At 41.0% G+C, this 26636-nt stretch overlaps 2 protein-coding genes across 6 annotated transcripts in view; one reads left to right on the forward strand and one right to left on the reverse strand.

Annotated features, from left to right (window-relative positions):
• The window catches only part of GYS2 (glycogen synthase 2), a 58573-nt gene extending 47420 nt beyond the window's left edge, over window positions 1–11153 (forward strand). For 2 of the 4 annotated variants that reach the window (XM_061417669.1, XM_061417671.1), the window contains exons 12-16: window positions 156–282; window positions 3616–3711; window positions 4946–5109; window positions 6396–6476; window positions 10177–11153. In XM_061417669.1, the coding sequence (XP_061273653.1) occupies window positions 156–282; window positions 3616–3711; window positions 4946–5109; window positions 6396–6476; window positions 10177–10398 (690 nt within the window). In that variant the 3' untranslated portion in view covers window positions 10399–11153. The remainder of the gene's footprint in view (window positions 1–155; window positions 283–3615; window positions 3712–4945; window positions 5110–6395; window positions 6477–10176) is intronic. The other 2 variants (XM_061417672.1, XM_061417670.1) reach the window with 2 other exon arrangements.
• Window positions 11154–16365: 5212 nt separating this feature from the next.
• SPX (spexin hormone) lies at window positions 16366–26386 on the reverse strand. 2 transcript variants are annotated; one of them, XM_061417673.1, is made up of 6 exons: window positions 26199–26386; window positions 25715–25795; window positions 25460–25517; window positions 24858–24920; window positions 23173–23256; window positions 16366–17862 (listed from the first exon to the last, which is right to left on the reverse strand). In XM_061417673.1, exons 1-6 carry the CDS (start codon window positions 26202–26204, stop codon window positions 17804–17806), a joined length of 351 nt encoding a protein of 116 aa, XP_061273657.1. In that variant the 5' UTR covers window positions 26205–26386; the 3' UTR covers window positions 16366–17803. The 2 variants fall into 2 exon arrangements, with proteins under 2 accessions (XP_061273657.1, XP_061273659.1); XM_061417675.1 differs by lacking the exon at window positions 26199–26386 and having other exon boundaries at window positions 25715–25801.
• Window positions 26387–26636: the final 250 nt, after the last annotated feature.

Raw genomic sequence — 26636 nt, forward strand, 5'->3', positions numbered from 1 at the left:
TTCCTTATCTCTCTTTCTTTCCCCTGAGTCTATAACACAATGATTCTATAGTATCATTCTGAAATAAATTCTGAAATAAAAAAACTTTAGATTTTTTTGCTCTAATTTCTTCTTTCTTTTCTCTTTTTTCTCATTAGATTTTTTTTCTCTTTCAGTTGATTTTGCACCCAGAGTTCCTGTCCTCCACCAGCCCCTTGCTACCCATGGATTATGAAGAGTTTGTCCGAGGTTGTCATCTTGGAGTATTTCCATCTTACTATGAACCCTGGGGTTATACTCCAGGTATGTGACATGTATAGATTGTGAAATGCTTTAAATTGTATTAGAATATTATCCTACACACATGTATGTAGTATTCCAAGTTGATATTTCATTTCTACTAAGGTTCTGGTTTTGTTTGTTTTTAAAGTGATTTTGGTTGGATCTATCCCAGAGGTCAGATTTACGATTTGTTGCTTCTGACATAAGCATAAGGACATAGCGAGTGTGTGCATGCTAAGGTCACTTCAGTCATGCCCAACTCTTTGCGACCCTATGGACTGTAGCTCGCCAGGCTCATCTGTCCATGGGATTCTCCAGGCAAGAATCCTGGAGTGGGTTGTTGTGCCCTCCTTCAGGCGATCTTCCCAGCCCAGGGATCAAACCCACCTCTCCTATGTCTCCTGAATTGGCAGACAAGGTCTTTAAGACTAGTGCCACATGGGAAGCCCAAGAACATAATACGTAATCTTTTATATAAGTGTAAGAGGTTGTGGTTGGGCATATTTTCGTATCTGAATTCTTGCCTCATTGCATTCCAAAGAAAAAGACTGTTTTATAAATAATATATCATTTTAGTTAAATTCACCAATCTTATCCATTAATACGAAGGAGAAACTATCTACAAGGAGATTAATATGAGAAACAATTGTTTCTTAAATTGTTATAAAATTTATTTCAGAAGAATCCCTTTTTAAGTTAAGGATATATTTGTCTTTTAATTACGTAATGCATTCACATGGTTAAAGACACAAATAGTATAAAGAGATGTATGGTGAAAAGTCATCTTCACACCCTTGTCTCTCAGAAAAAGAGGTAAAGATAGCATGTCAGTTTGGTGATAGGTATTATGCCAATGACATAATTCCATTCATACCCTATACCTGCCCCACCCGCTTTTTTTCCACAGATGGTAGATTCTCAGATCCACTGTCTTTTTTTCTTTTCTGTATCCTACTAACTTGGTTGTCAATGGCATCAGGAGCCATCAATTTGTATTTGTACTGAAATGCCTAATTAAAAAGGAAACAATTATTTTATATGCCAATGCAAGGAAGACATTGATGACTTTTCCATCTTCTTGGTAATCAGAGATTTTCCTCCCAGTACAGCTGTAATTCTATTTATAATTGAAAATAAAAGGCTCAGAAAACATTTTTATTTATAATGAATACATTTTGCCTTCTGCATCTCCGTGTCATCATGGTCTAAGTAAGGGGCAGCAGCAATTAGGGTGGGAGAGGTCATAGGCTAAATTATGAGGAAGATTTTTCTAATCTTTGCATTCTGACCCCAGAATTTAAGTATAGAATTTTAAATTCTATATAAATAGGATACTATAATCTTTACAATAGGAATGACAAGGCTCTGCATCTTTTGATAAAGTTCCTTTTTTATTGCCTTAGGCTCCAGCAAGAATAATTTGCCAGCAGCTGTAAAACCATTAGAACGTTTGGGGAAAGATTGATAAAGAATTACCCATTCTTGAAACATGACATAGTAAAGTTGCTAATCTGACTCCTCCAGTTCTCTTGTAGTTCTAAAAGTTGTTTTTGGCACCAATTCCACTTTCGTGAAGGCAGTATCTCCTTACTTGTAAAATGCCCACACAGTTATCTTAAATTGTTTTTAAAAAAGTAACTATCTTTTGAGATACATTGAAACAAATCACTTGATGAACTGGCAATTTTGTTACTCCTGTTCTTTCTAGTAAGTAATATAATTTTCAAATGTAAATATGGAGGACAAAAAAGGACAAAGCCAAAACATGAGTGACAATGGGAATGTGGGAAGTCATTTATACTGGATAAAGAGAAGGTTATCTAACTTATTTCCCACCTGAACATTACAGGACAAAGGTAAACTTAACCTGAAGAGCTATATCTAGTTTGTTAAGATAAAGGCCAGCAAAGGTGTTATAAAAGATAAGTAGATGGAAAGGGGGGTATGAGAAATACATGCCAAATAGTGAATGAGTCCTTCTCTGTTTTAAATTAACTAAAAGAAGTTGGCCCCTCCTTTCCTAACTTGAATTACAGAAATAGCAGAAACTCTGGTGATATAAGTTTAGTATTAGATAATTTTTTTAGAAAAATTGCTTTATGTGGTGCTAACTCTCACTTTGGAAAGTATTAAAATCTGTGTTTTATGTTTTGAGAAAACCCAGTGACGATAAACACTGACTTCATTAATTTCATTCAGTGGGCACATACGGTGCTTATAAAGGTGCCTGGAATTGTATTATTTGTGTGTAAAAGAGTATTTAATAAAACTAAGGATCTGTGAAGTTTTGTAGAATTGTAGGCAAAATTTTTCTGGGAAGGAGTTCTAGGGTTTCGTCACATTCTCAAATGAGTCAATAATCCCTAATTCAATTTCCTCTCCTCTTCCATCTTCCCCCAAATTTGAAAACTGCTACTCTCTGGAGCCAAACCAAGAGGAAATAGTTGCAAAATAGGAGGACATGGGTCATGAGGAAATTTTTTTTATCCACCCATCCCCACTAAGAAAAATTCCAAGAAAGATTCCATAATTAAATATAAATTTCATGTTAACAATTCAATCATCCTTGAATGTGGTAACATCTGAGATTTTCTGGAGAAAAGGTTTGACTAAAAGGTGATAAAGGATTGAAATAAACCATGGTTTCACTGAGCACCCGAGAAAGTGGAAGAGATTGGTGGCAAAAGACATGAAAATGAGGGGAGGAACTAGTCTTGTCCATAATGTATTTTGGTGTTGTTCAGTCACTCAGTCGTCTCCCGACTCTTTGCGACCCCATGGACTGCAGCACGCCAGGCTTCCCTGTCCTTCACCATCTCCTGGAGCTTGCTCAAACTCATGTCCATTGAGTTGGTAATGCCATCCTACCATCTCTTCCTGTCATCTGCTTCTCCTCCTGCTCTCAGTCTTTCTCAGCATCAGGGTCTTTCCCCAGGGAGTTGGCTTACAGCATAAACTTGCCATATATTTAGAGACACAAGCTTAGAACAGAGCAAAAGAAAAGCAGCTGGAATGAGAGAGGCAGTGTAAGGTAGCAGTTCTGAGCAGCTCTGGGGCTGGGCACCTGGCTACAAATCCCAGCTCCACCACATCCACTGGCTTTGTGAAGCTGGGCAAGCTATTTAAACTCCCTAGCCCTCAGTGTCTTCATCTGTAAGATGGGGATAATGATAGCATTACTTCACAGGCTGCTCAACAAGGTTAAATTTGTTCATGCATGTAAGGAGCTTAGTACTGTGCCTGGCACAAAACAAGCATTGCTATTACTAGGACTGGAGCTTTTTCCTTCTCTGGATGTATAAGAGGGTATAATTGCTGATCTGAAGCCAAGCCTTTTTCTGTTTCCCCTGGCAGCTGAATGCACTGTGATGGGCATCCCCAGTGTGACCACCAATCTCTCTGGCTTTGGCTGTTTCATGCAGGAGCATGTGGCTGACCCCACTGCATACGGTGAGGCTTTTCATCATGAACCCACCCAGGGAGAAGGGACCTCTCACCAAACAAAGCACAGAGCCTTTACAGAGCCCAACTCTAACACTATCCCGATGATGATTGTTTTTTTTTGTTGTTTAGTCGCTAAGTTGTGTTGGACTCTGTGACCCCATGGACTGTAGCCCGCCAGGCTCCTCTGTCCATGGGATTTCCTAGGCAAGAATACTGGAGTGGATTCCCATGCCCTCCTCCAGGGGATTTTCCTGATCCAGGGATCAAACCTGGGTCTCTTGCATTGCAGGTAGATTCTTTATTGCTGAGTCAGTAGGGAAACCCCAATTAATATTTATACTTCTTGGTTGATTAAAAGTAGATTACTTATATGGTCCATAGAAAAGATAAGGATGATATTAATATTGAATATATTGCCTCAAACTACAAAGTGTGAAAGTGAAAGTGTTAGTTGCTCAGTCGTGTCCAACTCTGTCCCCCACCAGGTTCCTCTGTCCATGAGATTCTCCAGGTAAGGATACTGGAGTAGGTAGCCATCCCCTTTTCCAAAAGGAGTACTAAACTTGGACAAATCTTTCCTTTTCACCTTTTAATTTTTCTGAACTGGTTTGGTCTTCTATTACCTGGAAGTGATATTATGATAACCATTGCTTTAGAGTATATGTGTTGGTCAGCATAATTATTTTGTAAGTTCCAACTACTGAGTTATCAAGATTCACATTTAAGATGGCAGATGGTGTCACCATCTCTGTGTCCATGTTGCCTAGCAGCAAGAAAAATTAGAATGGGCTGGATGCTCTGCCTGGACATGCTGATTCTCTGGTCTTTTAGAGTCGCATTGTCAGCATTGTCTTTCCTTGGGTGACAGCTGTAGTCTCACCCCCATGGTGCACAGAGGGGACACTGGGGAACTGGAAAAGCACCGAGATTCAATCCTTACCCTGGAGACTCTGGTTAGCCAGCAGCCCCAAGGATGACCACTGATCTGGGGTAGCCCTGGTGTGCCAGGTTTTTTATGGCAACATTCATTTGGCTGGCTGTGTGTTAGTGACAGTTGTGAGCTATTAGAAGGAAATCACAGGAGAAACACAGTCTTGGAAGGGAAAGGATGAAGCAGAAACAGCAGGGGAGTCAGGGAGTGGACAAGCATGCGGTCCATGATGGATCCTAAGGAACAGGAGTAGAAATGCTCCAAGGTTAGCCTTGCCTTTACCTGTGCTCTGGCATTTGTGTCCCTCAGGAATTTACATCGTTGACAGGCGGTTCTGCTCACCTGATGATTCTTGCAATCAGCTGACTCAGTTTCTCTATGGATTTTGCAAACAGTCACGCCGCCAGAGGATTATTCAAAGGAATCGAACCGAGAGGCTCTCAGATCTTCTGGATTGGAGATACTTAGGCAGAGTAAGCAAGTCTGTGATCTACAAAGAGGACCCTTTTAAAAATCCCCCCTAGACTATAAAAGATCTGATTTGAGTTGCCATCTATAAGGTCAATCTGTATCATCATTGTTAAGATCTCACTGATGTTCTCACATACTTACTATGACTACTTTTAACTTGATGTGAGTTTGCAAAGTCCTAACTCCAATTCTGCATATTTAGTTTGAGACCAGAACAGCCAGTTCAGGGAGATGTAGCCATGATCTTACTAATTATTCTATTGCTAGGGCTTAACTTAATGCATTACAGATATGGTTTCATGAAGATGAGGAAAACATCAAGAAGAAAGTCCCTGTTTTGTTTCACTCTAAGAGATAATATGACCACATTTCTCAACTACAATGGGGAGTGGGAATAATCTTGTTTCTCCAAATGACAGGTACAGGAAATACCTCGTTTCTATTCTGAAGTAAGTTTATAAATACTCAGATAGATGTTCATACATCTTAGCACTGGATGATTTAATAAAAACTAAACTGATTTTGCCTTCACATAATGCAGCTGCTTATATACTGCTGAACTCTGGCTGACAAATGACAGATGCAGCCACCAGCTGAGGACACACACACTAGTGCTGACAGTTACGCTTATTACCTGGAAGATTAATTTTACTGTCTTCATCTTATAATGAAAGCAGGATGATAAGGCACGCAAAAGTTATGTTTCTTTCTTAACATCTGAAGCACAATTTAAATCCAGTTTGTCTGATTATTCAGGCCTCAACTTTTTTCCACACCATACTGCTTTTCTGGAGAATAAAACCAGGGTTCTCAATCACCTTTGTGCTCAATTCAGAGTTCAAGTAAGAGTTCATTTCCTTAGAAGGATGGCCTTCCCTTCAAATTTTTGGTAATATTTCTTTACTTATTCACTGAAAAGTAATAAACCTATAAATTACCATATTTTAAAAATTATTTTTAATTGGAAGATAATTGCTTTAGAATGTTGTGGTGCTTTCTGCCATAAAATGTGAATCAGCCATAAGTAAACATATATCCCCTCCTCTTGACCTTCCTCCCACCCCCTCATCTCATCCCTCTAGGTTGTCACAGAGTACCAGGTTGAATTCCCAGTATTACACTGCAATGTCATGGTTTTTTGATTCTTAAGTTTAGGATAACTAAAATCTGCCACTTTACAATATATATAAGTGGGAGAATAAGATTTTTATATAATAATTTGGCCACTGAGATATAAATATATAACTATAAATGTTTTTTTTAACCATGGATTGATTTTCTATCACAGTATTACCAGCATGCCAGGCACCTGACATTAAGCAGAGCCTTTCCAGAAAAATTCCACATGGAACCCACATCACCACCAACGGTAAATAGTTTATGTATTGTTTATTTGTTTTAAAAGCTAAATGGTTTATGTGTAGTAAGTCCTTGTATTTGAAAGTAGCTAAATTCACAAATTATTATACTTTTTCATAGTGTTACAACAAAACAAGTAGAGAAACTGACAAGTCAGACCATCTCTAAGCCCTCAATTCAGTTAGTCTATACTTAGGATCTCTTGGAGAAGGAAATAGCAACCCACTCCAGTGTTCTTGCCTGGAGAATCCCAGGGACGGGGATTCTGGTGGGCTGCCGTCTATGGGGTCGCACAGAGTCAGACACGACTGAAGCGACGTAGTAGCAGTAGCAGCATACCTAGGATCAGCAGTCAGCTACTTTGTGTCACTGGAGAAGCACTTTCAAATGAAAACTCTCCTGCTTTGGTGCCTGAAACTTCTCTGAGACATCTGTTCTTCTGAGAGCTGTCGAAAAGTAAACTGGCCTACTTTCATCAGAAGTGAATTTGCTATTCAAGGAGATGTTTAAATATTGGTTGAAGACTCGGCAAGAATAATAGAGAGACTTCAAGCACCATAGAAAAAATTGGACTAGATGACCATTTCTGTTCCATTCAGCCATGCACACCAGGGAGTCTTCCTCTAAAGTCATCTTAGACATTTATATTCATGAGACTAGAAGAGACTACTTGTTATCACATTTACTTAGAAGGAAATACAGCTCTAAGTAGAGCAGCATCAGACATTTCTCTTCAGTGGAATAAGTCCTTACAGAAGTCTACACAGTGGTCCAAGAGCTAAACTTCTCTGTCCCCTCCCCATCAGGTGAACACTTAGGTGCAAAAAGATGAAACCTCTGCCATTGATCATGGGATCTATTTTAGCTTAGTTAGTAGTTCCATGCCCCACAAGAGCCAACATCTCGTGTAAATCTTCATTGATAAGCTTCTGTGGGCTCTGCAAGGATTGTGAGCAATTATACGAATCATCAAATTCAAGGATTTCTAAAAGCTAGAGTGCTGGGGTCCAGGCCCGGTGGATCCAGGGAATTCGAAGCGGGGATGGCGTCGGCGAAGATCAGGAAACAATTGCTTAATTAAACATTAATTAAGGATATAAAGAGTGGTTAAATAAGGATAGCTCAGTGAGGAAATTCAGTGAAGAAAAGAGGCTGAATAATTCAGCCAGAAGGTGAGAGAAAGGACGACATGGGGAGACCAAGTTTCGGTGAACAAGGCCCGCACTTTATTTTCCAAAGTAGTTTTTATACCTTAAGTTATGCATAGAGGATAATGGGGGAAGGGGTAGAGTCATGCAGTAAGCCAGGCTTTCTTCCTGCAAACATATCATATGCAAAAGTTTAGGTGATTTGCATCATCTTCTGGCCCGGAGGCCTGTTAACATTTTAAGACCCTTTCTTCAGAAAACTTATTTTTCTCTAAAGGTGATTGGTCAGGAGCCACGCTCCAAAAGCATTAGATAAAGTTGCATTCCTATAGGGCAAAGGTGTGGTGGGCTGTAACAAGTAAAAGAATTAACTCAAGGGTCCCAGGTTATAAACACTGCCAGGGACACAGCAGGTAAGGGATATGGAGACTTAGCAGCAAACATTGGCCCAACAAGTGAAAAACCCTTCACCAATACAATTTCTAATCAATCTTTTAACTGCTCAAAGGAATCTGTATTTAGACAATTTAGAACATCTCATGCCTCTCACAGTTGAGAGGCTCTGAGCAATCACATGTGGCCGGAAAAACCTATTCAGGCAGGCTAGAGGACTTCCAAAGGAGATTGTAGGTTGAAACACTATCAGACCCAGGAACTTTATTAACTGGAGCTGTAAGTTAACTCTTTTTCAGAGAGAGGTAGTAGGGGACAGCCCCCTGTAAAGTCAGAGGTGTAGGTGAGAGCACAAAGCAGTAAAGTAAGCAGACTCTGGTTTTGGGGGTAGATGCTCAAGAATTTCCAGGGGGACTCCTGAGGCTCAGTCCCACCTTTGCGTATGCCAATCCTCCTTCCTCATGACCTTTGCCATGGGCGGAGTTCCTCACGCTGGCTCATGGCAGTGATAGAATTTCAGTTGAGCTATTCCAGATCCTGAAAGATGATGCTGTGAAAGTGCTGCACTCAATATGCAATATGCCGGGAGATGGCTCCCGGCACTAGAGATCTTCGTCAAGTATTTATAGATACTCCAAATGTAGATGTAGTTTTTCAGTGAGGAGTGGTTTTTACCATAAACAATTTTTCCCAATACCTTATATTCACCTTTATTTGGTATTTTAGGACCAGATGTAGAAAGCTAACCTGAGGTAAAATTTGCTAATAGAGAAAATGAAAGGGCTTCATAAATCCCTCAGTTTATAAATTTCAGTTCCCATGTCCATGATTGTTTCCGTTCCCATGTCCACGTCCTCAGAGTGACTTGCTTAGAGTATTTAGAGGCAGTCACTGCCCTGAATGATAATTCAGCTACATTTATCCACTTATTCAACTAATTCAACTAAATAAGTATTGACCTCCTATGCTAAGTATAGGACTCAGCTCTTTTTTTTTCTCTTGTTTTGTATTGCTTCCAGGTAAAGTATCAGAGTCTTGACAGAATAGTGTCTAAGAATAGTTGAAATTCAGAATGACAAGTGCTGTTACATTTGTCTTCCTGATTGATGAAGCCTTATGGTTTTCTGTTTCCCCAGTGGCATTAGGGTGTCTGTCCTACAGGTGGTGCTCAGTGCCTGTTTATCCAGTGAGTTATCCCAGTGCATCTTAGGTAGAAGGGGAATTGATTAAAACCTAGTGATAAATGCTCATTAACTGAAATAAATGGAACCGGTGGAATTTCAAGGTCAACGAAGTGGCCTGGCTTCCAGGAATCTTTCTAATGGTGGTTGTCCATGGATATCCAGGCTGCCCATGTTCTACATTTTGGTTGAATAAATCTGAAGGATGAAATAGAGACTGATAATCTCAACAGGGTATCATGGCAGTAGATATTAAGGGCTCTCGGGTAGTCACAGCCAGATCATCCCAAAAATCATCCTAAAAATATTAGCAAAAAGAAAATAGCCTACTTAATTATAATAAGGACAGTGTCTCTGAGACATTGCTGAATGATTGTGGTTAAACGTATCAATGTTTTCAGTTCAGTTCAGTCACTCAGACATGTCTGACTCTTTGTGACCCCATGGACTGCAGCACGATGTTTTAAATGTAGTTAAACCTAAACTGACCAAAAAACCCCCACATTCACCCATGGATTAGTTTTTTCCAGAATTGTTGAGAATTGTTACACTTAGATCACAGTGAACATCTTGACTGACCTATTAGTTGGCCCAGGTCTGTAGAGGCTCTGAAAATATTCAGGTCTTCTGCAACCAATCTTTGCTCTACCATTTGCTGTATGACCTTGAACAAATCATTTGGACCCTCTTGGACCCTCAATTTTCTTCTGTAAATGGGAGGAACAGATTGGTTGGAGATTAAATACGCTCACACATACACATAGCACCTGGCACATTTCAGTGCTCAGTAAAATGAAGCTATTTATTTAAAGAATCTCTCTTGAACTTGGTGGTACCAGAGTCAAATTAAGTAAAAATTAATAGCCCCTGAACAGACCACAAAAAATATCCATCTGTGATTTTATTAGATGCACATGCCAAGTGTTTACCTCACTGAAAAATCAAGAAGTCGTTCTGATGTTTTGTGTCTTATTTTTGGCTTTGGCAGACAGAAGGGTTTAAGTATCCCAGGCCGCCCTCGGTACCACCTTCTCCGTCGGGATCTCAGGGCTCCAGTCCTCAGAGCAGCGATGCGGAGGGTGACGATGAGGATGAGAGATACGACGAGGAGGAAGAGGCCGAAAGGGATCGGTTAAATATCAAGTCTCCGTTTTCTCTGAGTCACGTTCCTCGCGGGAAGAAGAAGCAGCACGGAGAATACAAGAATTGAATTCCGCCCTGGTCCAACAGGCTAACTTAGTGAGAATGTAGTAAGAATGATTATTGATAGAAATGGAAATGCCACACGTTTCACTCTCTTCCTCTCAGTATTACATTGGGACTTATTCTCTGCCTAAAAAGCGGAGGTTAAGTGAATGGCAATTTTGCAATTTATAATGAAATCCCAGTTATTTTCCCCAATTCCTTTTCTCCAGTCAATTTAGGTCATGAGGAAAAGTGTTAATTATAGGAAGAAGACTGGAAGTGTTTTTAAAAATGGTTACTTTAAGCGGTAAGAATTTTCATTTCCTAATGTCGATTTTTAAATTATCATCACCATAACCCTTTGGTTAGTGTTTAAACAGCTTCTATACCTGCTAAACAAGTCTGCCATCCCATCCCCAAAGGATCCTGACCTTAGCCATGAATGTGTTCTACCTTTATATTTCAAATAATTTGGTCTTTAGTGATTATTTTTATTTTTCACATGAATCAGAACCATGAATTTAAGCTTACTTTTGCAGACAATCAAATTCCATAAGACAATAGCTATCCAAAATCCAGATCTTGCTATGTTAATGTGTATGTACAAGGTCACTTCTCAAATTAATGGTGGGAAGATGTTATCATCTGTACTGTGCCACCTGACTATATCAGTTTTTTCTATTGTGTAAAAGGAAAGTCTTTTTGAAAACTTGGTTAGTCTTCCATAGGGGATAAACTGTTAAATCCATATGAATAAATATATGAATATTTAAAGTTTAACCGCATTGATAATGTCTTATTTAAAATTCTTTTCAGCATTTAAATAATATGTTCAAAAACACTTACTATAAAATAGTGCCTAATGAAGGATAACATTTAAAACTATCTTTAAAAAATATTAGCAAAAGAAAATAGAGAGTCTATTATAATAAGGACAGTGTCTCTGAGACATTGTTGAATGGTTGTAGTTAAACATATTAATGTTTTCAATGTAGTTAAACCTAAATTAGCAAAAAACAAACCAACCCCAAATTCACCTGTGGATTATTTTTCCAGAACAGAGAACGCCTTGGTTGGCTTATTGGTTGGCCCAGGTCTATAAAGGTTTTCCTTACTACTACTACTACTAAGTCACTTAAGTCGTGTCCGACTCTGTGCGACCCCGTGGACTGCAGCCTACCAGGCTTTTCCATCCATGGGATTCTCCAGGCAAGAGCACTGGAGTGGGTTGCCATTTCCTTCTCCAATGCATGAAAGTGGAAAGTGGAAAGTGAAAGTGAAGTTGCTCAGTCATGTCCGACTCTTAGCGACCCCATGGACTGCAGCCTACCAGGCTCCTCCATCCATGGGATTTTCTGGGCAACAGTACTGGAGTGGGGTGTCATTGCCTTCTCCAAGGTTCTCTTTAGGTCTGCTCAATTTTGGGTTGTTGATGGCAATAAAAGAAGAGAAACAGGGACTTCTCTGGTGGTCATGTTTGAGAATGACTGAGAGTGGTTGAGAATCCTCCTGCCAATGCAGGGGACATGGGTTTGTTCTCTGGTCTGGGAGATTCCACATGCCATGGCATAACTAAGCCCATGGGCCACAATTACTGAAGTCCAAGCGCCTAGAGCCCATGCTCCACAACAAAGGGATCCACTGCAATGAGAAGTCCACGCATCGCAAAGAAGAGTAGTCCCCACTTGCTGCTACTAGAGAAAGCCTGTGTGCACCAATCACGACCCAGCACAGCCAAAAATAAATAAATACATAACCTGTAATTTTTTAAAAAAGGAAAAGAAACAACGACAGTGTATCAGATCATGCAGTTCAGTTCAGTTGCTCAGTCATGTTCAACTCTTTGTGACCTCATGGACTGCAGCACACCAGGCTTCCCTGTCCATCACCAACTCCCGGAGCTTACTCAAACTCATGTCCATCGAGTCAGTGATGCCATCCAACCATCTCATCCTCTATTGACCCCTTCTCCTCCTGCCTTCAATCTTTCCCAGCATTGGGGTCTTTTCCAATGAGTCAGTTCTTTGCATCAGGTGGCCAAAATATTGGAGTTTCAGCTTCAGCATCAGTCCTTCCAACGAACATTCAGGACTGATTTCCTTTAGGATGTACTGGTTGGATCTCCTTGCAGTCCAAGGGACTCTCAAGAGTCTTCTCCAACACCACCGTTCAAAAGCATCAATTCTTCAGTGCTCTTCCTTTATAGTCCAACTCTCACATCCATACATGACTACTGGAAAAACCATAGCCTTGACTAGATGGACCTTTGTTGGTAAAGTAATATCTCTGCTTTTTAATATGCTGTCTACGTTGGTCATACCTTTTCTTCCAAGGAGCAAGTGTCTTTTAATTTCATGGCTGCAGTCACCATCTGCAGTGATTTTGGAGCCCCAAAAGATAAAGTCTGTCACTGTTTCCATTGTTTACCCATCCATTTGCCATGAAGTGATGTGACCAAGATGCCATGATCTTAGTTTTCTGAAAGTTGAACTTAAGCCAACTTTTTCACTGTCCTCTTTCACTTTCATCAAGAGGCTCTTTAGTTCTTTGCTTTCTGCCATAAGAGTGATGTTATCTGTGTATCTAAAGTTATTGATATTTCTCCCAGCAATCTTGATTCCAGCTTGTGCTTCATCCAGCCCAGCATTTCTCATGATGTACTCTGCATATAAGTTAAATAAGTTAAAAGAAGAACTTTCAGATGTTCAAGCTGGATTTAGAAAAGGCAGAGGAACCAGAGATCAAATTGCCAACATCCGGTGGATCATCAAAAAAGCAAGAGAGTTCCAGAGAAACATCTACTTCTGCTTTATTGAGTACGCCAAAGCCTTTGACTGTGTGGATCACAATAAACTGTGGAAAATTCTTAAAGAGATGGGAATACCAAACCATCTGACTTGCCTCCTGAGATATCTGTATGCAGGTCAAGAAGAAACAGTTAGAACTGGACGTGGAACAACAGACTGGTTCCAAATAGGCAAAGAAGTACGTCAAGGCTGTATATCATCACCCTGCTTATTTAACTTGTATGCAGAGTACATCATGAGAAATGCTGGGCTGGATGAAGCTCAAGCTGGAATCAGATCATGCAAGGCCAGTGGAAACTGAATTCCAGCTCTCCTATTGCCCCATAATTAGAGGAGAGTAGAAGAATGGCAGACATTAGCAACATCTCAGACCAAAATGGAAGATCATGGCAAACTTCCTCACTTAGAGGTTTGTGGGCAAGGAAAATAAGTTACCTAAAGCCTACTCCTTAAAAAATGCCCAATGGATTCCAACTAACCCAGCACCTGCAGAGCAGTTTGGAAAGCTCTGCAGAGGAGATTAGAAAAACAAAATACGAAATAGATTTGTATTACAATTCAAATACCCATTTGCTGAAGCACCAGAAAGATCTCATAATGAAAATGGGTTTCACTGTTGCAATAGCCATGAGACTATATCCCTAGTAAAGTGATGTGATGTTGTGATGTGTGTATTCAAGTGATCCTCTTGATTGGTAAGTGGTTGAAAGCATGAACTCTATTAGAAGCTATAACTTCTTAATAGAAAACTTTAAAATTCAAGTTGTTTTTAAAATGAAAGAATAGTTTTCTGATTAGAAATGAGTACAAATGGTATAGGTCACGGGGAAAGACTGATTTGCAAACACTTGGCTTCCAGTGGCATGTGCAGGAATCAATTTCTACGCTGCATTTGGTCCTCTGTTCAGACAGCTGCTGCCATCTGACTCCAACCCCTTGCTCCAGGCACTTAGTTGTCATTTCCCCAAAACTGACAAAGCTCAGTGCTTAGTTGTTCTTTCCCCAAGACTTACAAAGCTCAGTGTTTAGTTGTTGTTCCCCCAAGACTGACAAAACTCAGTGTTTAGTTGTCATTTTCCCAAGTTTGACAAAGCTCAGTGAGGAGCAACCAATGGGATCATTAGATGACTCTGTGCCTATCAGTGCCTTATACACGATTTTAATGAAAGAAACAGAGATAAGAAAGTTGATGCTCTTAAACAATGTATGTATAAAAAAGGAAAAAAACAAAGAATGTGTGGGATTTCCCTGGTGGTCCAGTTGTTAAGACTCCACGCTTCCAATGAAGCTTATGTGGGTTCAATCCCTGATTAGGGAACAACATTCCTACATGCCATGGAGCGAGGCCCCCCCCCCAAAAAAGAAAAAAATGTATGTATCCATAAACTGGAGGTCAGGAACTATAGAAAACTGTGTGCTTGACCAGCTGACAGCAAGATTTTTTTGAATGCATTGTACGACACTTTCTTCTGTGGTAGGAAGAAGGGTGAATAGAGCTGGCGTTACATATACAGATGGGAATATAAAATATTACAAGTGCTATTCAAATAGCTTTTCAGGAGGTCTCAGAAGAGGGATTGGTTAAGTATATACTTGAAGATATTCAAAGAGACATCTTAGGGGGAGACAAAATTTCTCTGAAGTAATGTGGGAGACATAGTTGCCCATTTCACATTGTGGTTGTAAGGATCAAATCAAATTGGACATGAACATTTCCTTAAGGAATTTATAGTCCAGTAAGAGGAAGCCAGCAAGTTGCAGTCCCAATTGCCCTTTGTCCTGAGGCCAAGGTAAAATAATGCAACTCCGGGTTGGTAGGATATAGACTTCTTTTTCTTATCAGCAGATAAAGAAGAAATGCTACTTGGAGGTAACCTGTTAGGACCTATCTCCTTCTCTCCTTGCTTAGGATCACCATGGTGATGTGGGGATTGGGGGAGACAAGACATCCACTGGGGAAACCCAGGGAAACAGAAGATAATTGAGAGCCCACCTGGGGGCCACGTAGCCACAGGGGAAGAAGGATATAGAGGCAAAGAGGGCGAGAGCAACTGGATGGTATGAAAGTGCCTGCGAGGCCAATCCAGAAGTGGGGTATTTTAGGACATGGACATGGATAGGAGGCAAATATTTCCCAATTTTAACATACAAGCCAAACAAACCTACGTTGAGGGCAGGAATAGAGACGCAGATGTAGAGAATGGACTTGTAGACATGAGGGGCAGGGGGAAGAGGAGGGTGGAATGAATTGAGAGGTGAGATGAGTTACTCAAAGGGAGGTGGGATGAATTGAGAGAGTAGCACTCATGTATATACATTACCATGTGCAAAATAGAAGCTAGTGTGAAGTTGCTATATGATGACCTAGAGGTATGGGATGGGGGGTGGTGGGAGGGAGGCTGAAGAGGGGGGATATATGTATATATATATATACATATATATATAGCAGATTCATTTTGTTGTACAGCAGAAACTAACACAACATTATAAAGCAGCTATGCATGCATGTGTGCTAAGTCACTTCAGTTGTGTCCAACTCTTTGCAACCATACGAACTGTAACCTTCTAGGCTCCTCTGTCTATGGGATTCTCCAGGCAAGAATACTGAAGTGGCTTGCCATACCCTTCTTCAGGGATAAAGCAACTATACTCAAAATTTTTAAAAAGTAAAGCAGAAAGTTGAATAATTCTGAAAAATTATAAATAAAATACAAGTCATACAATGTGAAAGATTTTGACCACTGATCACTTGATTCATCTCGGTTTTGAAAACGCAGAAATGAAGAGAATTGCAAAGACACTCCAGGAGAGATAGAAAGTTATAGCAAACCAGGCATATGGGTCTTCATGCAACTACTGTGTTAATGAGCACATCTTTATAACAGAAGAAAGTTCAGGAAATTCAAATACTTCTAATATTGGAGCTGGTAATATTTTAACAGCTGTTGGCCATTTAGACAGCTTTTAAAAGCTCTGTTTTAGTGGGAAATGCTTGAGATTGTTTTAGGTGGAAGAATTACTTTGTAAGATAGACTTTAAATGTATTCTCCAAATAGACATAGTATTTAAGTAGTTCAAATGGGCAAGTCTATGTCAGGTGAGTAAATAATTCTCAATAGACTGGACATTTATACTGTCTAGAAAATCCACTTTAAAATCAAATAATAATTAATGACAGGCGTATATTTTAATGCCACAAAGAATTTTTTAATGCTAGCATATTAAGTTTTTGGCAGAGATCCATGTTACATTAACTTGAAAACAGTTGCATTATTCAATTATGAAATGAGATACAGACAAATCTTACATATAGGGTTTTGTTTACTTAATACAGTAAAACTGTAATTCCAAGTTACAGAGACATTCATATAATGATATTCTTTACCTACTCACTAATAGCTTATATACTGGTGATAATAAGAATTGACAATGCTTTCCACTTATGACAATTATCAGTAACAACTTTCAATTAATTAAGTCAGAAATAATTAACATGCTGGTCATATTGTAATTCCAAATAAATATACCATATGCTTGCTGTAGGTAGTGCATATTTTATTTTTCAGACAGTACTGAAAAACTGTCGACTGTATAGCTGACTTTAAAAACTGAATAAACTAGGCCTAGGATCATGCACTTACATTTTCGGAGTGCCTTTATGTTATGTTTTAATGCGAATAAAGTCTACTGCGTGCTCGGTCTCTCAGTCATGTCTGACTCTTTGCAACCCTGTGAACTGCAGCCTACCAAGCTCCTCTGTCCTTGAGATTTCTCAGGCAAGAACACTGGAGTGGGTTGCTGTTTCCTCCTCCAGAGGCAAATAAAGCCTAAAGTTCTAGACAGTTAGAGTAAGCAGTCTTTGAATCTGCTTAGCCAAGGAAAATGGCTCTAAAAAAATGATTCCTTTCTTTTGTACAATATATCCAGGAGTGGAGTATGTTTCCATCTTATTTTCCAGTAACTTTTAGATCCTTGTTTCTAAACTGAATTCAGGGAAATGCCCAGAGAGCACAGGGGGAGCACCCCACTATAGAACCTTCCACTGGCTCCTGCCTCACCAAGGGTCCCCCTCCCTTAGCAACCAGCGTGTCGTGTCTGATCACAGGGCTTCTTCCCAGTCATCCCCCCTGGTTCCCTTCCTGACAACTCACCTCTCCTGGATACTAACAATCACATTTCACTCTTTCCCATCCTCCCATGCTTCCCACCTCTCTCTCCTTGGAGGTGAAGAAAGGGGGGAAAGGAGAGGAGATTCAGTGTTGAGTGCTAAGACAATGCAAACGGGTAATAAAATGGAAAAAAAAAACAAAACAACTAAGAATGATTAAATCAAGATGGGTATTGTAACAAAAAGAAGGAACACTCTAAAGAGTCTTCAACCTAATAACTATAAATGGGTTAAATTCAAGAGTAAGACACCAGGTGATCTAAATAGGACCTGAAGTCATGGAGAAAGCAGTGATGTTCTAAGAACGCAGCATCACTTTAGCTTCTGGAAGAATAAAACTGGCTGTACATGTTCCTAAGATTACAAATGAAGGGAAAAGGGTCCACAGGCTTTATTCACATGGCTCATGTTTTCAACAAGAATAGAATGATAATTGAATGGAATCTGGTATATTTTCACCAGTTTAGCAGACTGTCTTCTAGGAATCTGGTTTGATCCAAGTTTTCATCTCCAGCTGTAAGGGAAAAAAATACATAACATAAACACATCCTGTTTTTTACAAGAAGAAGACACAAGATGAAGAGAACTTCAGGAAGTAAACATTTGATTTGCCCCCCTTACATTATGTCAACTCATGGCCTCTGCTACGGAATGCCCCCTAATTGGATTCTGATTGATTTTGTTAAAAAATTTCCTCCCTCAGCTTGGGACCCATCATAGAATTCGTATCTAACATGTGGGTCGCCAAAGTGAATGAATTTACATGGTGTGTTTAGTAGAAATCCAAAATGGCCACATGTCTTTCTCTAAATATGCCTCATGTCTAAAATATTCACTAGTGGAACCGTGCACTCGCAGCAAGGTATTGTTTCTATGCATGCATGCATGCTAATTTACTTTAGTCATGTCTGACTCTGTGGGACCCTATGGACTGTAACCTGCCAGGCTCCTCTGTCCATGGGATTCTCCAGGCAAGAATACTGGAGTTGGTTGCCATAACTTCCTCCAGGGGATCTTCTGATCCAGGAATCAAACCTGAGTCTTTTACATCTCCTGCACTGGCTGGCAGATTCTTTATCACTAGCACCACCTGGGAAGTCCCACTGTTTCTATATTTCCTATTAAAATGCACTCTGGTTAGGAAAGATGCCAAAGGAACACATATTCTCTTATTAGCTGAACTAGAGGCCTGGGGTAGAAGGAATACAAAAAGAAGGGACATTTGTTAGTTGGATGGGACTGCAAAACTTCAGAGTAGGAGGAATCACTTCTTGTGTGGGAACATACTGAGAGGACACTAGGCTCCTAGAATTAAAACTGGGTCTCAGGGCTGAAACTGACAATGCGGAAGGGAGAGGAAGTTACCAGAGGTAAATTTCACTGTTCATTTTGTCTAAGGTCATCTCTAGAGAAAACCACTTTCCTCTAGTTAGTAACATTATAGTTGGAATATCTGAGTTAGTTTAATCTGAATTGCTATCAAACTTCAAAGTACTGCAGGTAATCAGTTGCTCTATTTACTCTTTAAATTAAAACATTAAAAAAATTTATTATAGTGTTAGTTTCTTCTGTATAGCAAAGTGAATCAGTTACACATTTACATGTATCCACTTCTTTTCCCATATAGGTCATTACAGAGTATTGAGTAGAGTTCTCTGTGCTATACTGCTGCTGCTGCTGCTGCTAAGCCGCTTCAGTCGTGTCTGACTCTGTGCGACCCCATAGACGGCAGCCCACCAGGCTCCCCCATCCCTGGGATTCTCCAGGCAAGAACACTTGAGTGGGTTGCCATTTCTTTCTCCACTGTGATATACAGTAGGTCCTTAATAGTTATCTGTTTTAGGGTAGTGGATATTTAAAGGGAGAAGGCAATGGCACCCCACTCCAGTATTCTTGCCTGGAAAATCCCATGGACGGAGGAGCCTGGTCGGCTGCAGTCCATGGGGTCACTAAGAGTCAGACACGACTGAGCAACTTCCCTTTCACTTTTCACTTTCATGCATTGGAGAAGGAAATGGCAACCCACTCCAGTGTTCTTGCCTGGAGAATCCCAGGGACGGGGGAGCCTGGTGGGCTGCCATCTCTGGGGTGGCACAGAGTCGGACACGACTGAAGTGACTTAGCAACAGCAGCAGCAGTGTATTTAAAGGAAAGGAAAAATAAGCCAAGAAAGGAATCATCCCTGTATATCCTCCATTAAAATAATAATCCACTACTTAAAATAAGGGCTTCCCTTGTGGCTCATCTGGTAAAGAATCTGCCTGCAATGTGGGAGACCTGGGTTTGATCCCTGGGTTGGGAAGATCCCCTGGAAAAGGGAAAGTCTATCTACTCCAGTACTCTGGCCTGAAGAATTCCCATGGGGTCGCAAAGAGTCAGTCCAAATCATATCTAGGGACTTCAGAATAAAAATATAAAGATGAACACTGATTAATCTATCATGTAAGAATCCAAAATTTCCCATCAATTTAGACTAATAAAATTTTGCTTTCTAATTTCATCATCAGAGACAAGCCACTTCAGAAACTTAAAGAACTAAAAACTTGAATTTATTTTTCCAAAAGACTTGAAATGGAGACCTAGAGTCAAATCCTTCTGTAGTTTCTAATGAAGATCCTTCTCCTCTTTATTTTTTAAAAAATATTTATTAATTTAGTTGGCTGTGCTAGGTCTGAGTTGTGGCACGTGGGATCTAGTTCCCTGACCAGAAGCCCCCTGCCTTGGGAGCTCAAAGTCTCAGACATTGGACTGTCAGGGAAGTTTACCTTCTCTTTCTCTTTAAAACGAGCTCTCCTTTCTCCCTTCCAGCTCACTTTCCTTTCTGGCTCTGCAAATCTTCCCAGCAATGAAATCTCAGACTTCATGATCCCCTCATCTCTACTTGTGCTATCCTCGTCTGACTTCAAGAATCACTAAGAATGCCAAATGTTGGATGCAGCATCTTCTACCCATGACTCAACTATTTCTCATCTTTTCATTGCAAGAATTCTGAAGGCCATGCCAGCACACACCCACTTTCTTTTAACTCTGCAGTTTAATTTCCTTTCCCAAATTCCCTCCAAACAAGGTTTCAGAATGGGCATAGCAGCAGTAAATCATACCACTGGGCAGGGCAAGGGAAAGATTTGTGAACTGCAATTTATTTTATTATTATTTAATTGAAAAAAATTTAAATTGGAGGATGACTGCTTTACAATGCTGTGTTAGTTTCTGCTGTACAGTGTGAATCAGTTATAAGTATACATACATCCCCTCCCTCTTGAGCCTCCCTCCCACGCCCCCATCCCACTCCTCTTTAACGACCCTTCCTACCCAACACAATCTTCTTCCTCCTTTGATTTCTCTACTCTTACTAAGCATTCTGCTATATTTGATAGTTCCCTGTGCTATGCAGTAAGACCTGGTTGCTTATCCATTCTGTGTTATGCTTTTAGCAAATAGTTACCCTCTGTTATCTGCTCTCCTTGTGGTATGCCTCCATTCCTGCTGACCTCATGACTCCACTCCCGAATGACTGCCTTAGTTTCTCACTGACTCCCCTCTCCAGCCTTCCTCTTATCACCATCCGTTTGAGAGACGGCAAGAGTTACAGATGCCCACAGCCGTGAGTTAAACTCCCCATATCACTTCTTCTAACCGCGTGGCCTTAGGAAAGGATATACACCCCAGAAAGGTTCAGTTTTCTGAGCTACAAGGATGACATTAACATCTGATGCACGGTAGATGTTCTCATATTGTAACTATTGTTCCTGCTCTGATGGTTACCCTATAAGCCATAACCAGTTACATCTTCCTTTACCATGTTCCCTCTCTGCTAAAAATCCATAGACCATGTGATTAATTCTCTGATGAAGAACCAGCTACCTCCTATTTCTCAGCCCGGTTCTAGTATGTCCCTGCCTCCTGAGAATAGGCAAGCTACTCAATCTTTCTGTGCTTCTATTTCCTCATCTGTAAAGTACGGATGATAATGGTGGGTAATCTTAGGAGGTAATTCACTTAGTACGGATGAATCAATTATTAATAAATGTATTGGGCTTCCCAGGTGGTGCTAATGGTAAAGAATCTGCCTGACAATGCAGGAGATGCTGTCTTAACCACTGGACCACCACTTCTCCACCACCATCTCCTTCTCATTTTTTCTTTTTTGTTTAACCTGCTTTTTTCTCTATCTGCCACAGTGCCTGGCACCTAGCAGACATCAATGCAGATTTGCTGAATTAAATAGTACAACCTCCTCCACGCAACCAAGTCAACTCCCATCTTGCTCTGAGTTCAAAAGACCTCTTTATCCCTGTCTTTTCAATTTGCTTCTTGTAGGGTTGTTTTTGTTTTGTTTTTCCACAACAAAGCCATAAGTTTGAAGCCAGAAAGAACCTCCTGCTCTCTTCCTTTCCCAGACATCGCCCATCCAATACCAGGCAGTGAGCATAGGGTTTTCTTCATCAGCAAAGTGTCAGAGCAGCAGGCCAGCAGTTTGTGCTCTGACCCACCAGGGAGTTTACCAGGTGGCTCAGTGGTACAGAATCCACCTGCCAAGTCAGGAGATGCCGGCTTGATCCCTCAGTCAGGAAGATCCCTGGGAGGAAGAAATGGCAATCCACTCTAGAATTCTTGCCTGGGAAATCCCATGGACAGAGGAGTCTGGTCAGCTACAGTCCATGGGGTCTCAGAGTCAGGCACGACTGAGCACACACTACTCACTGTATTTTTTTAAATACATTTTATCATTTAAATCATATCATAAATATGGCATCATTACAGTTTTTGAGAGCAAAATGTCTAGGTCTATTTATTATGCTTTGATGACCTCTATTGTTAACAGTAATAAAAAATTACATACTTTGTTTCATTTGGCTCTTAGAGCAACCCTGCCCATGGATGTCATTATTCCTTTTTAGCAATAATGACACTAAAGCCACCCAGATAGGAAAACAGTCAGGCCAGGATTTGAACCCAGTCCTGTTATATTCCAAAGTCCAGGCTAATGTGTTACAAGATGCCTTAATGCAAATAGTGGTTTTAATGCCACAGGGACAGAGAGTCTCTATTTGAAGATCACACCTAATCCTGGCATGCAAGAAGCTGTATGTGTGCATGCTGAGTTGCTCAGTCATGTCCGACTCTTTGCGACCCCGTGGACCGTAGCCCACTAGTTTCCTCTGTCCATGGGAGTTTTCAGGAAAGAATACTGGAGTGGGTTGCCATTTTCCTCTTACAGGGGATCTTGCCAACCCAGAGATCAAACCTGAGTATCCCTGTGTCTCCTGCACTGCAGACAGATTCTTTAACCACCGAGCCATTGGGAAAATCCAAGAAGTTGAATAGTGAAACACAAATCACACAAGTTTAGCATTTAGCATCAGAACTAGCCCGTATCTCTTAGGGTGAACCATAAGAAACTGCCCTGTTTGTAAGTTAAACATGAATGATTTTCAGCTATTTCATTTGCTTCAAATTTTAATAGCAAGTAATTGGATTTGTGAGTACTTGGCCTCAGTTTTTTCAAATATAAAATAATGAAGTTGGCGTCTCTAGGGTTCTAAGAGAAATAAAAGCTCCAAAAGGCTATGGATTATGGAATTAACGTGAAATCCCACCATCTCATCAAGGAAATGTTTTTACATTCTTGGGACTCACTATAATGAAAAATATGGTAGTCTGTAAATAATAAACATCTCTGAATTTCTGATGGCCTGGGCAACTGTTAATTATTTTTTAAAATCTAAATAAATAAAAGCAACTTTGTTGTATTCAACACAGAATTTCCAAAGCACTCAAAGCTTCTCTGTCCTGCAGTTAAAAGAGTTCACTATGCTTGTACCTTCTTGTGGTTTCTGCAAAAAAGCCAATAGTACAGCTGCTGCCTCTGGAAGAGTTAGTTGTTGGGAATTTGGGCTTCGTCTTTCTGGAGAAATGAAAAAACATAAACAGGTTCTATTAGCATTTAAGCATTCATATAAGTAAGTAACTGTTAGTTGCTCAGTTGTATCCAACTCCACAACCTCATGGAGCCCACCAGGCTCCTCTATCCATGGGATTCCCCAGGCAAGAATACTAGAGTGGGTTGTCATTCCCTTCTCCAGGGCATCTTCCCGACCCTAGGATAAAATCCTGGTCTCCTGCAGTGCAGGCAGATTCTTTACCATCTGTCACCAGGGATTCCTAAATATTCATATAGATAAGTCTTATTCCACTATGCTATAATACTAGAAAAATCTCTGTGAAATAGCTTTTTGATTGCTCAGCAAAGAGCCCCTTGCACAGACTGATTTTTACAAGTTGAAACATTTCACACTTTCCTTGGACATTACTTACAGTTGGTTATATTATGACAAGGAATGGAAGAGAATTTAAACTATATACTACAGCAAATTTCACTAAAGCAAGGAGGATTAAGATAAAGAGCCCAGGAGGAATTATCCCCCTCAGAGGTTAAAATGGGATGCCTGAGTGGAAAAGTTTAGAGGGGACTCTGCCTGAAGTCTGATCCCTGGGTCAAGAAGATCCCCTGGAGGAGGAAATGGCAACTCACTCAGTATTTCTGCTTGGAGAATTCCTTGGACAGAGGAGCCCAGTGGGGTTGCAAGAGTCAAACATGACTGAACGACTAACACACACAAACACACACACACTGCCTGGAGTCTAGTTCTTTCTTACTCCTTCCAAAGCAGTTTGAGAAACTAATCTACCTTTTGGGCCACATATAAGGCAATTATTTGACTGAAAGAGAATCTGAAAAATATTCAAAACTATTTCAAACCTAAGCTGATGGAAGACAGACCGTCCTGATTCAACACAAACCACGATTTTTGGGTATCTACAGAAGTGGGAAAACAAACCTTACCCTCCTACAGTAAATAAGGTGCCGGCCTGAAGAAGGTAAATCAAAATTTGATAAGCACCTACTACGTGCTCAAAACAGTGTTTGGTATTTTTCAAAACGAGTAGACTTGGTAATTTTCAGCAATCTTGAATGCTTATCAAAATGAATGATATTGCTATTTTTTTAATCCAACGGCGTGGAAAGTTTATCATGAAAGAGTCTCCGGCTCCATCCTTAAAGGCCCCCCACTTCTTCACTATTTCTGGCTTTGAACCTTTTGATAGTTCTTTTCAGTAATAAAACAAAGGCGTTTGAAGTTTTTAGGCAAAGCACTATTATAATAATGACGACGATGATAACATTTGTAACAACAGAGTTTAAAGGAAATCTTGAAAAGACCCTGCGTTAAACGGGAGGCTCATTTCTAGGGGCAGGCGCACAGCTCTCATACCCGTCCTGACCTCTCCGCCCTTCCCCCCGCCCCGCCACTCCCCCCGTCCCCGGCTGTCTGGAGCGGAACCCCGGCTCCCGCCACCGGATCTCTATCCTTAAGGTCAGCCGGCCCGGGCGGGGCCGGCTCTCCCTTGGGCGGCCCCGGAGCCCGCCTTCCCGGGGGCGGAGTGCGCCCTCCCGACCCGCGCGGTCTTCCGGCGCCCGCGGCCTCCTGGATCCCGCGCACTCACCGAGCGGCGGCCGGTCGGAGAGGTCCTTCCTCCGGCTCTGGTCGGAAAGGAAGCGGCGCCCCTCTGCCAAGGCGAGACAAGGGCTCAGCGCCCGCCCGGCCCGGCCGGTGGGAGTTTCCGGACCAGGAGCGGGCGAGCCGGGGTGGCGAGGCCGGTGCTCCCACCCGGGGCGCGCGGGGCTGCAGGCCTCCGGGCCCCCGGGTCCCCAGCGCGGTAGGGGGAAGAGACCACCGGGAAAGCCGCGCGCCTTCCCCAGCGCTTCGGAAGGGGCGGCGGTCTCGCTCACCAGCCAGGGCTGTGTGCCTGGGAAACCCCAATCTTGCTTTGAGCAAGAGCCAACTACCTTCCGGTTTTGGTTAGAGGATTTCTGATTATCCTCCCCACCCCACCCCCACCTCCACCCCCGACCTTTCTCCTTGATTAACTGAGACCAGGATGACCTCAATTATTTATGGGAACAACCTCGATAGTATTCTCTCTCCGCAGGTCTCCATCTGTCCCACGGATTCATGCGCCCCTTTAAGGGCCTTTAAGGCTCTTTAAGAGCCCCTTTAAGGCTCTCCCTTTACCATTGTCAAAAGAGCAAAGTGTTTGGAACATACGTGCACCCTTCAGGTAGAGCATAGCTTGAGGAGTCCAGTTCCTTCTCTCAAAGAGTCTCTACAACCCAAGAAGAGGAAAGCAGTTAGTGAGGCGTTGCTGCCCAGCCCAGCATTAGAAATAAACCAGAAGGGAGGAGAGGGAACGAAAGAAAGGGAAGGGAAGGAAGGAGAAGAAAGAAGGAAAAGAAGGGAGGGAAGAAGGAAGGAAGGAAGTACCCAGCGCATAGAGGAGCCCCAATTTTTGCTTGTGATTACCTGCGGAGCACTGTTGCAATTTCCCATGAAAGAAAACACCAGGAAGAGGGTCAAGGTCATTACCACCAGACTTTTGAATCCCTGCATGAAAAGATCAAAGTTATTTCTGTGCCTATAGAATCTTCTACTGTTTTCCTTCGCTCCTGGACAATTACACCCCCCACCTTTTTTTTTTTTTTTTTTTTGCTATGTTCTGTTTTAGCACTCAGAGTGTAGGGGGGAAGGGAGTTCCCCAGTTTATCATCTAGTTAATTCACAAAGAGATCTTTTAAAAAAATTATTTAGAAATATTTTAATTATTTAACCCAAACGAGGATTTAAGAGAATAAGTGAATTTTTTTCTTTGTAAAATCAAATGAATCTGATATTTTAAGGGCATAATGTTTGACTCTGAAATACATTAAACATGAAAGAGTTAAAAAAAAAAACACAATACAGCTTTTTATAAAATAGCTAAAAAGTCTCAAATAAAACTTTTCCTTACCTTCATGTTCTGCACCTTTCCAGAAGCTGCAATAACTAGAACTTAGCCTGTGAGTTTTCTAAGTCTTGTTCTGAGAGTGGGGCTTTTAAATCTCAGTGTCAAGGATCCCTCCTGATGTTGCATAGAGTTGGTGTCTGCAGGGACTTCCTGTCAATCTTCAAGATTGAGAGCATCTGATGACTCCTCCAGGGAGATTCAGTTGCAGGAAGTGGAAAAATGATTGATGGGTGAACATCATTTACTGCCCACATCAGCCAGGAGATATTCTGAGTATATCAGCATCATAACCTTTGGTTTTCTTACTAGATTTTCAAGGCATTATTATTATTATTATTAAAAGAATGTTTAATAACCCCAGGCAGAATCAAAAGTAAATGAACAAAACTTGTCTTAGATAACTAGCTATCAAGCTATCACCAGTGAGTAAAGATGAGTCAT

This window comes from Bos javanicus, chromosome 5 (genome assembly GCF_032452875.1).
Source record: "Bos javanicus breed banteng chromosome 5, ARS-OSU_banteng_1.0, whole genome shotgun sequence".
In the NCBI taxonomy this organism is placed as follows: domain Eukaryota; kingdom Metazoa; phylum Chordata; class Mammalia; order Artiodactyla; family Bovidae; genus Bos; species Bos javanicus.

Bases quoted from the DNA above. Each gene is read 5' to 3' on its own strand.
- SPX (XM_061417673.1), bottom strand. The intron at 24,921-25,459 runs GTATGTTCCAAA...TCGCCTTGGCAG, and splicing joins GCTCTACCTGAAGGGTGCAC to AGGGGCGCCGCTTCCTTTCC. The intron at 17,863-23,172 runs GTACAAGCATAG...TTTCCCTTACAG, and splicing joins TTTGCAGAAACCACAAGAAG to CTGGAGATGAAAACTTGGAT.